The sequence below is a fragment of the Haliotis rufescens genome, unplaced genomic scaffold (genome assembly GCF_023055435.1).
Source record: "Haliotis rufescens isolate VD_foot unplaced genomic scaffold, xgHalRufe1.0.p SCAF_9, whole genome shotgun sequence".
Classification (NCBI taxonomy): Eukaryota; Metazoa; Mollusca; class Gastropoda; order Lepetellida; family Haliotidae; genus Haliotis; species Haliotis rufescens.
In genome coordinates this window covers 15,906,264-15,921,884 of record NW_025964383.1, presented here as the reverse complement: position 1 = coordinate 15,921,884, position 15,621 = coordinate 15,906,264, and the positions used below count along the sequence as shown (strand labels likewise).

At 36.9% G+C, this 15,621-nt stretch overlaps 1 protein-coding gene across 13 annotated transcripts in view; it reads right to left on the bottom strand.

Moving 5' to 3' along the window:
- LOC124122016 overlaps positions 1-15,621 on the bottom strand; it is a 48,841-nt gene that overhangs the window by 17,045 nt on the left and 16,175 nt on the right. For 2 of the 13 annotated variants that reach the window (XM_048390951.1, XM_048390955.1), the window contains exon 2: positions 2,351-2,453. In XM_048390951.1, the coding sequence (XP_048246908.1) occupies positions 2,351-2,359 (9 nt within the window). In that variant the 5' untranslated portion in view covers positions 2,360-2,453. Of the gene's footprint in view, positions 1-446; positions 1,744-2,350; positions 2,454-3,212; positions 3,330-6,772; positions 6,815-15,621 lie in introns of those variants that run through there. The other 11 variants (XM_048390959.1, XM_048390960.1, XM_048390958.1 and 8 more) reach the window with 11 other exon arrangements.

The following is a 15,621-nucleotide window of genomic DNA, read 5'->3' as shown; positions in this document are numbered from 1 at the left end:
GTCACCTAGCAAAAGAAAAGATAGCAACCCGTCGTTAGGGAAAAGCGGACTGCTATCAAGTGACATTGGCCTCCAGATTTCTGATAACATGCGGGCATATTTGTGATAATTCTATCCATGTTTATATAATATTTGTTTAAATGTTCGCGTTTAGTGCATTGCATATACCATTGTTAACGTTTTATGTTTACATTAATCGGAAAAACATATGTACTGGTCCTTTAATACTGGTCTTTAATACCAGTTGTAAGTATCAAGTTTTTATTTTGACATGATATGTGCGATAAAGATACCAAAGAGTGTCAGCTTTTCGGCATATAAATTCGCTCACACCTCGCCCAATATTTTTCTCCTAACCTAATATGGTACCGTATACGGCAACTAAAGACACCATATATAATAATATATGAAGGATATAAGCAAGGTCATGGGTATGATCATATTACCTATGCAGTATTGTTAAGGAGAGAAAACCTGGGATGACGCAGCAATTGCCCGGAACCACTCCTCGAGCGTGTATGTTGTGACAGTGTTGTTGACTATTCTGTAGGCTAATGGTCCTTGTCTGTCATAGAACACGATCCCACTGACTGGTTTGATGTTTACATGTATTACAAAGTTTCCTCCTGTCGTATTTAATGTACTGTCTGCCCCGGTGCGTGTCAGTGAGTGAAGGAATTCAACCTTCACTAAATCCACATCATGTCTTTTATTCCCATAATAGTCGCACACCAATACTGTTTCTTCGAATGTTCTCTTTATGTTAGCTGCAAGCTTTTCACACCTGCTGATTGGCACCTGTTGAATTGCAAATGCCTTTGACTTGTAGCAACTGCTTCCAAAGCACACATCACTCTCTGCTACGCCAACGAAATAGGATCCACCTATATCGTTCTTTGTGAATGCGCTTGCGTATTCCAGAAGCTTGTGTTCTTTAAACATGAAATCTAGAATGTCTTCATCATTGCTGTTTGATTTTGGGTAGTACCCTTTGAATTGAATTGACCTGCTCTCCTGTAGATCGTGTATGTCCCAATATAGCTCTGGTCTATGAAACACTTCGCTAAAGTGCTTCTTCTTTCTCAGACAAGTAAGTACAGTCTGATCCGAAGGGTTGATAATTCGATCATCCAAGGCTATCTTGGTCTTAAAGTCAGTTGTTGTCAGATAGTCTCCCCCTTCTACAGAAAGGACTATAATATCCGTGAAGCTCTGAAACTCTGCCACTTCCTCTTGTTGTAGCTTCTGTCGTATCACTTCTAGCTCTAACGTCGTTTGTTCTATCAGTTGATCACAGTCTTTCTTGTGGCCCTCTGTCAGTGTTTTCAACTCGTCTTCCTTCTTGTCTTTCAGCTGCTGCAGAACTTTACCATATGCACACATAGGTTGTTTCGTATACACGTCAGTGAAAAGACTTCCATCGTGGATTAAGCCCAATAGTTTTTCATCAATGAACTCGTCAAAGGCCCCGCTGAATGTATCCTGCTGTTCACGACCCACAAGGTGTATTAAGATCTGACCAGAGGTTGAATTGCGCAGGGCGGTCACTTCTTTCAATAACACTTTTACTTTGCTGTCTCTCTTAACCCTTTTCTGTTTCTTTTGTTCCGCGTTTTCACCTTTCAGTCCGTTTAAATAGTTGACATGTATTGCTGTCAGAAAAACATTAGATTGTGAAGAATCTTTTCTGAAGAGATCAAGAGCACGTTTTCCTCTCGGGATATGGTGACTGAAATATAATGTCTACGTCATAGAGAGTGTTATCATTTGCCGCATTCTAAGAAAGCTTTGAATAGAAGCTAAAGGCTACGATAGTAATACGCAAAATAATATTTATTGATAAACTGTTACTTGTTCTGCGATGAGTTCCCTTGGTACAAGGGACCCTCCGTGGTCTTATGGTAGAGCGTCCGCCCGGAGAGCGGAAGGTCCGGGGTTCGATCCCCGGCCGCGTCATACCAAAATACGTTAAAAGATGGTACTTGTTGTTACCCTGTCTGGCGCTCGGCATTAAGGGGGCTAAAACAAGGACTGGTCGGCTCGCAGTCAGTATACTGTGTCTGAGTGGGGTATTCATGTTAAACTGCGGCATGGTATCTCAGTGTTTTAGCACTATAAATCGGCATCAGTCCGAACTAGTACAAGCAGCCACACACACACGTGCACGCACGTCGCTATATAAGTGCAATAATCTCGGACGCGACGTTAAACCCAATTTCACCTCACCTCACCTTGGTACAATGTGAACCTTATTTTAAAAAGACGAATACAAACTTTGTATTTGGATTCTATGGTATAAACGTTTAAAAGAAAACAATGATTACTGAATATGTTCAACTTTAATACTTACTTGAAACATTCTTGATGGTATATCTTATCTGCTGTTTTATGCCCGTTAGTCGCTGGTGAGATGTCATCACCGCAGTAGTCACATAGTATCATCTCATCTGAAACTGTTATCATTGGCGCGTGATAGTTTGACATTTGAACATGAAGAGGAATTGTAATCATGTCATGAGAACATTCAAATATTTTATTTCCCTGTTTGGCTGCCATTTTGGAACTGAAAACACTTCTATGTCATCGTGACAGGCGACATCGAACAAAAGTAGATGTACTTTGGCGGAAAAGGAGTGAGTGAGTGAGTGAATGGTTTTACATACAAACATACATACATACATACATACATACATACATACATACATACATACATACATACATACATACATACATACATACATACATACGTACATACATACATACATACAATGTACATATATGCAAAGTTATATACATACATACATACACACACACACACATACATACATACATACATACATACATACATACATACATACATACATACATACATACATACATACATACGTACATACATACATACATACAATGTACATATATGCAAAGTTATATACATACATACATACACACACACACACATACATACATACATACATACATACATACATACATACATACATACATACACACACACACATACATACAATGTACATATATGCAAAGTTATATACATACATACAAACACACATATATACACACACACACACACACACACACACACATACATACATACATACATACATACATACATACATACATACATACATACATACATACATACATACATACACGCTGTTTACGCTGTTGAATCATTGTTGGATAAAGCATATTACCTACACTTGTGTCGATCCCGTGACTATCAGCACCTAACCAGCGACAAACTGTCGCGGGGCGTAGTCGGTCTTTTAAATTCGTAAGAGCCTCGCGTTGTCACACGTATAACAGGAAATGTTGGACTTGGGAATCATGCATTACAATACCCGTGACCCATACAATTTCCTTCCGTGTGTGCAAATTTAACCTTAAGCATGTCTGTGAGAAGTGGCATATTAGAGAATTACTTTGTGACTTGAGGACAGTTAAATGTGACAAGGAAATGATACAAAGCATGACAGTGTCAAGAACTTCCTTACGTGTTCCTTCCTCACTGCTATACTGATTAAATTACAGTATAAGGACGTACTGAGACAATCAACCCAAGCAAGACCATTAGTTGTACATTTAAAGGTAATCAATAACATCATCGATCATAGGTAGGCATTTTCGGAATAATGTACTTTGTGGACGGAATCTGTTTCGACGGATAGTCGACAATGGTTATACTCTGGCGTTGACGTTATTTACGAGGTGATATCAAAAGGTTTTGAGCCTCACACAGAAAAAGTAAAAGAATTGGATTGTTATTACTTTATTTTTCCCCTCCCAACTCCACACACTTGTTCCACCTAGTTTGCCAGTCACTGATGCCCGATCGGTAGAAGTCAACATTCTGGTCCCCTAACCAACCCTCCACAGCAGCAGTTAGATCATCGTCATCTTCAAAATCTCCGAATAGGGTGGGTGAGGGAGGAGTTCGTAGCCACATTCTTGCACAGCTGCCATTGCAACGCGGCTCGTGTGGACTGGTGCGTTGTCCTGGTGAAGCAGAATCCCACGACGGATTTTTCCACGGCGTTTCACCTTGATGGATTGGCGCACCTGCTTCAATCACCGCTCTGTACTCAGATTTGTCCATTTTGCCAATTCACTAGTAGTAGGTCTCTTCCACGAAGTGTTGTGACAAAATTATTGAAGCCAGCAATATGTTTCTACATAGCATCAGTAGCTAAGACATTCATGTACATCGGGTGTAGCGCATTGTACCATTCGACCATGAATACTGTGTGAGGCTCAAAACCTTTTGATATCCCCTCGTATATAATTATTTGTGAATAGTATACATGTATGTGTGCATAGCTTGGAAGCTTATGATAAGGTTATTTATTTATCACAGTCGTAAGTAAAGCATTGAAGGGGAAATACTTTCTCTCAGGTCAAATATGTCCTCTACTTATACACAACATGATCCAATATTCGAGTATTTTTGTGTATAGAAAAGAGAACTGAAAATAGGACACATCTAAGCACTAATGTGACCATGGCATGAAGGACATATGAGTTTCACAGCTTTATGGTGTTCCATATGTTAGGCATCTGTCATCAAGATGCCATCGAACCCAACTTGAGGGAATGGTTAAATAGGAAGTATTATATTGTAGTCAATACTGCCTGTCTACAGTGCATAAAGATTGAGAGTGACAAATATCGGTGCATAAGGATTAAGAGTGACAAATATGTGTGCATAAGGATTAAGAGTGACAAATATGTGTGCATAAGGATTAAGAGTGACAAATATCTGTGCATAAGGATTAAGAGTGACAAATATCTGTGCATAAGGATTAAGAGTGACAAATATGTGTGCATAAGGATTAAGAGTGACAAATATCTGTGCATAAGGATTAAGAGTGACAAATATCCGTGCATAAGGATTAAGAGTGACAAATATCCGTGCATAAGGATTAAGAGTGACAAATCAACTCTTCGCAAGACCGTATGACAAGAGAGATGTCAACATTCCCATCATGTCGAACATTATTCAAGCAGTTCCAGCCTTTGGTGTCTATATTTCATAAATCTTGAAGTACAACCGAGCATGCCTTTTGTACAAGGAATTCAAAGAACGTCATACGACTCTTGCTCCAAAGTTGTTTGATCAACGTAACAGCATTCATGGCTTCAGTAAAGTATTTTGGTACAAAAATGATGTCCGATGCTGTGACCTATTTTGACTTGTATCATATATATCCCATATATATACAGGTGAACAATTGATTTGCCTTTGCATGTGTTTGTAGCGGGTGCTACTGTCACCGGGGCGTTAACTGGCTCATATCACGGTCTACTGCCGCTTTATTTCCGACATCGCTCGGCAAAGTCACAATTGTACAGTGGGAGAGAATTATTGGCCCGACTTTTTCGTTCTCTTGTGATCTTATCTGTTCGCTACCATATTCTTGTATTGAAACTGTTTTTGTGTTTATGGTCCGCAAACATTAGGGAAAATTATATCTACATTCAGCTATTTCTTATGAATTTATGATCATTTTTACCTCATCAATAATTGTCGTGAATATTTAATGATGTTCAGCGCTTTATTTTGATAGTTAAATCTTCAGTGGAGACATACTAGTTAGTTTGCTATAAGTGTTTGCCCCATGTTTAGAAACACCCGTTGGCTAGGTGCCCCAGTCAATTGTATTCCCTTGCGGTCCAGGAGAGGTTGTCGCCTCCGTCACCCGCACGCGCCATTTATCTAAAGTCTCTAAAGTGCCCCCTAAGTGATTCATAAGCACGTGCTCATGATATAGTCGGAATCGTACAGTCGACTCTACCTTCGCGACAGAGATGTCTTATGAATATTTAAAGATTATTGTCGCTTTTATTCTAACACTTCTTCATCTTGTAGCCACGCTGCTTAGCAATATTTAGAGCGACATGTACCTGTTCGAATCCAAACGAGTGACTGAAAACATGATGCTCGCATTTGATTGACGATAAAAGTTTACTTAAGCTTACTGTTCATGCGTTATTCCCATTACAGAATGTACATATCATTACAGGCTTTTGATTGGTAAAAAATAACATTGAAATCTAATTCCATTGAAGATGGCTTATCACTTTACACCCAACCCATCCCAACAAGATAAATGTGTCGCCTTGACATCGACGTTACAACGTAACAAGCCTTGTCACACCCAAAACTTGTATATGAATACATCAATCTATCGTTAGCCTACATATCGATGCAAATAAGTCATAAGAGGCGACTAACGGGATCGGGTGGTCAGGCTCGCTGACTTGGTTGATGCATGTCATCGTATTCAAATTGCGTCGATTAATGCTCATGATGTCTTGTCCAGACTCGATTATTTACAGACCGCAGTCATATAGCTTGAATATTGCTAAGTGCAACGTTAAACAACAAACAAACAAACAAACAAACAAACAAACAAACAAACAAAAGACAAATAACTGTATACGTTCGTTATGGGAACAATATGGTATGTCTCAGCCATTCACTTGTACACTGCACACGCACACAGTCACTACAATCATTGAATTATAATGACATTTATTTCACAACTATCGTGTCACAAAAATGACTAAATAGTTAGATTAAACGTCACTTTGATTCCACTTTAGTATTTTCATCATATCAGGGTGTGTATACCCATATGAAATATATATAATTTATTTTACCTGGTCCTACTTTTTTAGAATATATTATTTTGATTTGGATTTCATATTACTAGGAAACAGAGGATATTATAACTGAACACTGTATGCTCCTTACCAGGAGGGGGGCACGGGTGACGTCTGAGACCTGCATCACTTCGGGCTTTCCTCCCACATTAAGCTGACACGCCGCGATATAACTGGAATAATGTTAAAAGTGCCGTTAAACCCAACTCACACACTCAATCACCCTTACCAGGAACTGCCTGTAGTTTCACACTTGTGCTGATTCCCGTGTCGCTTATTTTAAACACTGTCTTACAGTTACATATGTCGTCTGTAAAAACTATTCATGTTTTAAAGAAAATAATCCATATACAAACAGTTTCCTTTGAAGTGATAAGTATGTCTTGTGTTTGTTGACTGATTTTCGATATGGGTATTTCAGGTAAAATATGATATGAAATATAACACTTCTGATGAAGCTAAAGGTATGTGCACATTTAAAAAGTATATTGTGTGTGTTATACCTCATTGTTGGTGTAGGTTTAAGCATTGTGTGGATACTTCATGTATGGAGTAGGTTTAGGCAGTATGGGTTACACTTCATGGATGGTGTAGGTTTAAGCAGTATGTGTTATACCTCATGTATGGTGCAGGTTTAAGCAGTGTGTTATACTTTATGTATGGTGTAGGTTTAAGCAGTATGTGTTATACCGCATGTATGGTGCCGGTTTAAGCAGTGAGTGTTACACTTCATGTATGGCGTAGGTTTAAGCAGTATGTGTTATGCTTTATGTATGGTGTAGGTTTAAGCAGTATGTGTTATACCTCATGTATTGTGCCGGTTTAAGCAGTGAGTGTTATACTTCATGTATGGCGTAGGTTTAAGCAGTATGTGTTATACTTTATTGGTTAAAGCAGTATGTGTTATACTTTATGGATGGTGTAGGTTTAAGCAGTGTGTGTTATACTTTATGTATGGTGTAGGTTTATGCAGTGTGTGGTACACTTCATGGATGGTGTAGGTTTAAGTAGTATGTGTTATACTTTATGAATGGTGTAGGTTTAATACGTCATGGATGGTGTAGGTTTAAGCTGTGTGTGTTATACTTCATGAATGGTGTAGGTTCAAGCACTGTGTGTTTTACTTCATGTATGGTGTAGGTTTTAGCGGTGTGTGTTATACTTCATTCATGGTGTAGGTTTAGGCAGGGCATGTTATAATTTATGTATGGTGTAGATTTAAGTAGTATGTGTTATGCTTCATTCATGGTGTAGGTTTAAGCAGTGCATGTTATAATTTATGTATGGTGTAGGTTTAAGTAGTATGTGTTATACTTTATGTATGGTGTAGGTTTAAGCAGTATGTGTTATACTTTATGGATGGTGTAGGTTTAAGCAGTGTGTGTTATACTTTATGAATGGTGTAGGTTTAATACGTCATGGGTGGTGTAGGTTTAAGCACTGTGTGTTATAATTCATTGATGGTGTAGCTTCAAGCAGTGTGTGTTATACTTTATGTATGGTGTAGTTTTAAGCAGTATGTGTTATATTTTATGTATGGTGTAGGTTTAAGCAGTATGTGTTATACTTCATGTATGGTGTAGGTTTAAGTAGTATGGGTTATACTTTATGTATGGTATAGGTTTAATACTTCTTGGATTGTGTAGGTTTAAGCACTGTGTGTTATAATTCATTGATGGTGTAGGTTCAAGCAGTGTGTGTTATACTTCATGTATGGTGTAGGTTTAAGCACTGTGTGTTATACTTTATGTATGGTGTAGGTTTAAGCAGTATGTGCTATACTTCATGTATGGTGTAGGTTTAAGCAGTATGTGTGACACTTCATAGATGGTGTAGGTTTAAACATTATGTGTTCTACTTTTTGTATGGTGTAGGTTTAAACAGTATGTGTTATACCTCATGTATTGTGCCGGTTTAAGCAGTGAGTGTTATACTTCATGTATGGCGTAGGTTTAAGCAGTATGTGTTATACTTCGTTTAAGGTGTAGCTTTAAGCAGTATGTGTTATACTTCGTTTAAGGTGTAGGTTTAAGCAGTATGTGTTATACCTCATGTATGGTGCCGGTTGAAGCAGTGAATGTTATACTTCATGTATGGCGTAGGTTTAAGCAGTATGTGTTATGCTTTATATATAGTGGGGGGTTTAAGCAGTATGTGTTATACTTCATGGATGGTGTAGGTTTAAGCAGTATGTGTTATACTTCATGGATGGTGTAGGTTTAAGCAGTGTGTGTTTTACTTTATGTATGGTGTAGGTTTAAGCAGTATGTGTTATATTTTATGTATGGTGTAGGTTTAAGCAGTATGTGTTATACTTCATGTATGGTGTAGGTTTAAGCAGTGTGTGTTATACTTCATGTAAGGTGTAGCTTTAAGCAGTATGTGTTATACTTCATGTATGGTGTAGGTTTAAGTAGTATGTGTTATGCTTCATTTATGGTGTAGGTTTAAGCAGTGCATGTTATAATTTATGTATGGTGCCGGTTTAAGCTGTGTGTGTTACACTTCAAGGATGTTGTAGGTTTAAGCAGTGTGTGTTATACTACATGTATGGTGTAGGTTTAAGCATTGTGTTATACTTCATGTATGGTGTAGGTGTAAACAGTATGTGTTATGCTTTATGTATGGTGTAGGTTTAAGCATTGTGTGTATACTTCATGTGTCATGTAGGTTTAAGCAGTATGTGTTATACTTCATGGATGGTGTAGGTGTATGCAGTGTGTGTTATACTTCATGTATGTTGTAGGTTTAAGCAGTGTGTTATACTTCATGTATGGTGTAGGTTTAAGCATTGCGCATTTTACCTCATGGATGGTGAAGGTTTTAGCAGTGTGTGTATACTTCATGTATGGTGTAGGTTAAAGCAATATGTGTTATAACTCATGTATGGTGTAGGTTTAAGCAGTGTATGTATACTTCATGTATGGTGTAGGTTTCAGCAGGGCATGTTATAATTTATGTATGGTGTAGGTTTAAGTAGTATGTGTTATGCTTCATTCATGGTGTAGGTTTAAGCAGTGCATGTGATAATTTATGTATGGTGTAGGTTTAAGTAGTATGTGTTATACTTTATGTATGGTGTAGGTTTTATACTTTATGTATGGTATAGGTTTAAGCGGTGTGTTATACTACATGTATGGTGTAGGTTTAAGCATTGTGTGTATACTTCATGTGTCATGTAGGTTTAAGCAGTATGTGTTATACTTCATGTATGGTGTAGGTTTAAGTAGTATGTGTTATGCTTCATTCATGGTGTAGGTTTAAGCAGTGGATGTTATAATTTATGTATGGTGCCGGTGTCACGAAATATATTCGCCCCCAGAATAAAATCTCCCCCCGGCGAATTTATACCGGTACAGTTCCGCCCCTCTCGAAATAAACTCTCCCCCACCCTACGAAATAAAATCTCCCCCCAGAATATTTCCTCCCCCGGTCGTTTTATAAATACTTGCCATGCAGTTGCCAATAGTTTTAATATTAATTTGTTTATGTGTTTTTTTATTCATTTTTTTTTTATCTCCTTTATTTTTTCTGAATTATACATTTAGTTACTTGTGTGGGGTGTGGGGTGTGTGGTGGGGGGTGGGCTGTGTCCCACCTTTCCTTACGTTTTTCATAATATTATATTTTTAAGTTGTATATAACGTATGAATTCCTTCTCAGATTACTTTATCTCAGTTCTATATGACGTACTATTTTACTTTTCTGTGTCGTTCTTGTTTTCTCTTCAGTGTGAGGTTAAACTGTATCATTTTTACTATTTTGATATTTTGCAATATGTTGTGGTCATCAGTTATGCAAATCAGTTTCGGTGTGTCTTTTTAACAAGATGTTCTTCATTAATATTCACCGCCAGCCCCATTGTAACAATTACATGTACACTTTGCTTTGACGATGCCGGTTGATGTTGTTCAATACAGGTGTTTTTGAATCTATTCTACATGCTAATCATTTCGGGAAGATGATACACATTATCTATATTTTGGGTTACTTTGCTTATAAAGATTATACATGTAAACGTACGCAGTCTTAGTAGATTTTAAAGTAGATTTAATCAGTGCTGAATTAGATAGTTATGATGTTGTATGTTTAACAGAAACCTGGTTGCACCATGATATTCTAGCCCCTGGTATTACACTGATACCATTTTCAAATGGTAGCCTGTATTAAGGAATATATTTTAGATCTTTAATCAGAGTATAACGGCGTGGATATGTTGACAGTTTTTACGTAATTAGTGTTAAAACCGAATGTTTGCGAGGATTAATAAGATCTCTGAAATCAGTTACATCAGTAGTTCCGGTGTCACGAAATATATTCGCCCCCAGAATACTCAAGATAACTAATACTCTCTGTCAAATGCGTTCAACGTGTAAATGCATTTCATACCTGATATATTGACATGGTCCCAGCTGGCAAACAAGACTTCTAAGGGCTTACTGTTGCGGCATAACTTCATCTATTCATCGGAGGCAGCAGATTTTCAGTGATCCATTAATATATTTGTACTGCTATTGTCAACGTTCACGGCAAAAGGAATTTTTTCGTTGGAAAATCGAACTTGGTTATTCTCTAGCATTGATGTTTCACATTTCTATGGTTGTTTACGACATGAGTATTGGTTCATAACAACATCTGGTGTCACATGACACAAAACAATATGTGTATGCCTTTGTATGTTTTAACGGAGATATGATATTTTCTTATGAAATATCGCGTATTAGAGCAATTTGCATGCTTTACCATTCATTGTACCATTCTAAACCATGTAAATGTTGTATGTCAGTCAATCGGGTGAGAAAACAGCCCAATCCTCGCTCTATAAAGGACTATGTCAATCATTTTGCAAGTTGAAATGACCCCTGATACTTTATGAATAATTTATAACAGTTTATTCATAAACTTAATGCTTCGTACTATAGGCCTGTGGCCTCTTCAGTGCTGAATAAAGATTGAAAATACATCAGTCAATCAAAGATGAAGGTAACTTTATACATCAGAGTTCTTTAGAATTAGTTCATGTTTTGTTCTTAGACTAACATTTCAACCATCGATTGTGTTCACATGTAGACTCAAACTGGTATATTAAAAAAATGTATACAGACAACAACAACTGCATTAGAAACAACAAGTTCTGTAGAGACTCATGTCTCCCATCCTTTGTTTGGTATGATTATGTCTTATAATTATTTTAGGATGGAAGGTACAGTTACCAAATAAAATATTCTGAAATATCAATTCATTATGACCATATTTCATAATCTATTTTTTAAAGTAACCCTCCTTACATTAAAGATAACTATTTAAAGAATATAGTACTTAAATACATTGCAACAAACCGAATAATCAGGGGGGAGACTTTATACTGAGGGGGGCGCGAAATATATCCGCCCGGGGGAGATTTTATTTCAGAACAGATTCGCCGGGGGAGAATCTGTACCGGTATAAAATCTCCGGGGGGAGAATTTGTACGGGGTAGAGTTTATACCGGGACACCGGTTTAAGCAGTGTGTGTTATACTTCATGGATGTTGTAGGTTTAAGCAGTGTGTTATACTTTATGTATGGTGTAGGTTTAAGCAGTATGTGTTATACTTCATGTATGATGTAGGTTTAAGCAGTGAGTGTTATACTTCATGTTTGGTGTAGGTTTAAGCAGTGTGTTATACTTTATGTATGGTGTAGGTTTAAGCATTGTGTGTATACTGCATGTGTCATGTAGGTTTAAGCAGTATGTGTTATACTTCATTGATGGTGTAGGTGTAAGCAGTATGTGTTATACTTCATGTATGGTGTAGGTTTAAGGATTGTGTGTTGTACCTCGTGGATGGTGATGGTTTAAGCAGTGTATGTATACTGCATGTATGGTGTAGGTTTAATCAGTGTGTGTATTTACTTCATGTATAATGTAGGTTTAAGGAGTGTGTTATACTTTATGTATGGTGTAGGTTTAGGCAGTATGTGTTTTACTTTATTTATGGTGTATGTTTAAGCAGTATGTGTTATACCTCATGTATGGTGTAGGTTTAAGCAGTGTATGTTATAATTTATGTATGGTGTAGTTTTAAGCAGTGTGTGTTATACTTCATGGATGGTGTAGGTTTAAGCAGTGTGTGTTATACTACATGTATGGTGTAGGTTTAAGCACTGTGTGTTTTACTTCATGTATGGTGTAGGTTAAAGCGGAATATGGTATGCTTTATGTATGGTGTAGGTTTAAGCATTCTGTGTATACATACTTCATGTGTAGTGTAGGTTTAAGCAGTGTGTGTTATACTTCATGTCTGATGTAGGTTTAAGCAGTGAGTGTTATACTTCATATATGATGTAGGATTAAGCAGTATGTGCTATACTTTATGTATGGTGTAGGTTTAAGCAGTGTGTTATACTTCATGTATGATGTAGGTTTAAGCAGTATGTGTTATACTTCATGTATGATGTAGGTTTAAGCAGTATGTGTTATACTTCATGTATTGTAAAGGTTTTAGCAGTGTGTTCTACTTCATGTATGCTGTAGGTTTAAGCAGTATGTGTTATACTTCATGGATGGTGTAGGTTTAAGCAGTGTGTGTTATACTTTATGTATCGTGTAGGTTTAAGCAGTATCTGTTATATTTTATGTATGGTGTAGGTTTAAGCAGTATGTGTTATACTTCATGTATGGTGTAGGTTTAAGCACTGTGTGTTATAATTCATGTATGGTGTAGGTTTAAGCAGTATGTGTTATACTTCATGGTTGGTGTAGGTTTAAGCAGTGTGTGTTATTCTTCATGTATGGTGTAGGTTTAAGCAGTGCATGTAATAATTTATGTATGGTGCCGGTTTAAGCAATGTGTGCTATACTTCATGGATGTTGTAGGTTTAAGCAGTGTGTGTTATACTTTATGTATGGTGTAGGTTTAAGCAGTATGTGTTATACTTTATCTATGGTGAAGGTTTAAGCAGTATGTGTTACAATTCATGAATGGTGTAGGTTTAAACAGTATGGGTTATACTTTATGTATGGTGTAGTTTTAAGCAGTATGTGTTGTACTTCATGTAAGGTGTAGCTTTAAGCAGTATGTGTTATACTTTGTTTAAGGTGTAGGTTTAAGCAGTATGTGTTATACCTCATGTATGGTGCCGGTTGAAGCAGTGAGTATTATACTTCATGTATGGCGTAGGTTTAAGCAGTATGTGTTATGCTTTATGTATAGTGGGGGGTTTAAGCAGTATGTGTTATACTTCATGGATGGTGTAGGTTTAAGCAGTGTGTGTTATACTTTATGTATCGTGTAGGTTTAAGCAGTATGTGTTATATTTTATGTATGGTGTAGGTTTAAGCAGTATGTGTTATACTTCATGTATGGTGTAGGTTTAAGCACTGTGTGTTATAATTCATGTATGGTGTAGGTTTAAGCAGTATGTGTTATACTTCATGGTTGGTGTAGGTTTAAGCAGTGTGTGTTATTCTTCATGTATGGTGTAGGTTTAAGCAGTATGTGTTATACTTCATGTATGGTGTAGGTTTAAGTAGTATGGGTTATACTTTATGTATGGTGTAGGTTTAATACTTCATGGATTGTGTAGGTTTAAGCACTGTGTGTTATAATTCATTGATGGTGTAGGTTCAAGCAGTGTGTGTTATACTTTATGTATGGTGTAGTTTTAAGCAGTATGTGTTATATTTTATGTATGGTGGAGGTTTAAGCAGTATGTGTTTATACTTCATGTATGGTGTAGGTTTAAGTTTTATGGGTTATACTTTATGTATGGTATAGGTTTAATACTTCATGGATTGTGTAGGTTTAAGCACTGTGTGTTATAATTCATTGATGGTGTAGGTTCAAGCAGTGTGTGTTATACTTCATGTATGGTGTAGGTTTAAGCACTGTGTGTTATACTTTATGTATGGTGTAGGTTTAAGCAGTATGTGTTATACCTCATGTATGGTGTATGTTTAAGCAGTATATGTTATACTTCATGTATGGTGTAGGTTTAAGCAGTATGTGTGACACTTCATAGATGGTGTAGGTTTAAACATTATGTGTTCTACTTTTTGTATGGTGTAGGTTTAAACAGTATGTGTTATACCTCATGTATTGTGACCGTTTAAGCAGTGAGTGTTATGCTTCATGTATGGCGTAGGTTTAAACAGTATGTGTTATACCTCATGTATTGTGACCGTTTAAGCAGTGAGTGTTATGCTTCATGTATGGCGTAGGTTTAAGCAGTATGTGTTATACTTCATGTAAGGTGTAGGTTTAAGCAGTATGTGTTATACCTCATGTATGGTGCCGGTTGAAGCAGTGAATGTTATACTTCATGTATGGCGTAGGTTTAAGCAGTATGTGTTGTGCTTTATGTATAGTGGGGGGTTTAAGCAGTATGTGTTATACTTCATGGATGGTGTAGGTTTAAGCAGTATGTGTTATACTTCATGGATGGTGTAGGTTTAAGCAGTGTGTGTTTTACTTTGTGTATCGTGTAGGTTTAAGCAGTATGTGTTATATTTTATGTATGGTGTAGGTTTAAGCAGTATGTGTTATACTTCATGTATGGTGTAGGTTTAAGCACTGTGTGTTATAATTCATGTATGATGTAGGTTTAAGCAGTATGTGTTATACTTAATGGATGGTGTAGGTTTAAGCAGTGTGTGTTATACTTCATGTATGGTGTAGGTTTAAGCAGTATGTGTTATACTTCAAGTATGGTGTAGGTTTAAGTAGTATGTGTTATGCTTCATTCATGGTGTAGGTTTAAGGAGTGCATGTTATAATTTATGTATGGTGCCGGTTTAAGCAGTGTGTGTTATACTTCATGGATGTTGTAGGTTTAAGCAGTGTGTGTTATACTATATGTATGGTGTAGGTTTAAGCACTGTGTGTTTTACTTCATGTATGGTGTAGGTTTAAGCATTGTGTTATACTTCATGTATGGTGTAGGTGTAAACAGTATGTGT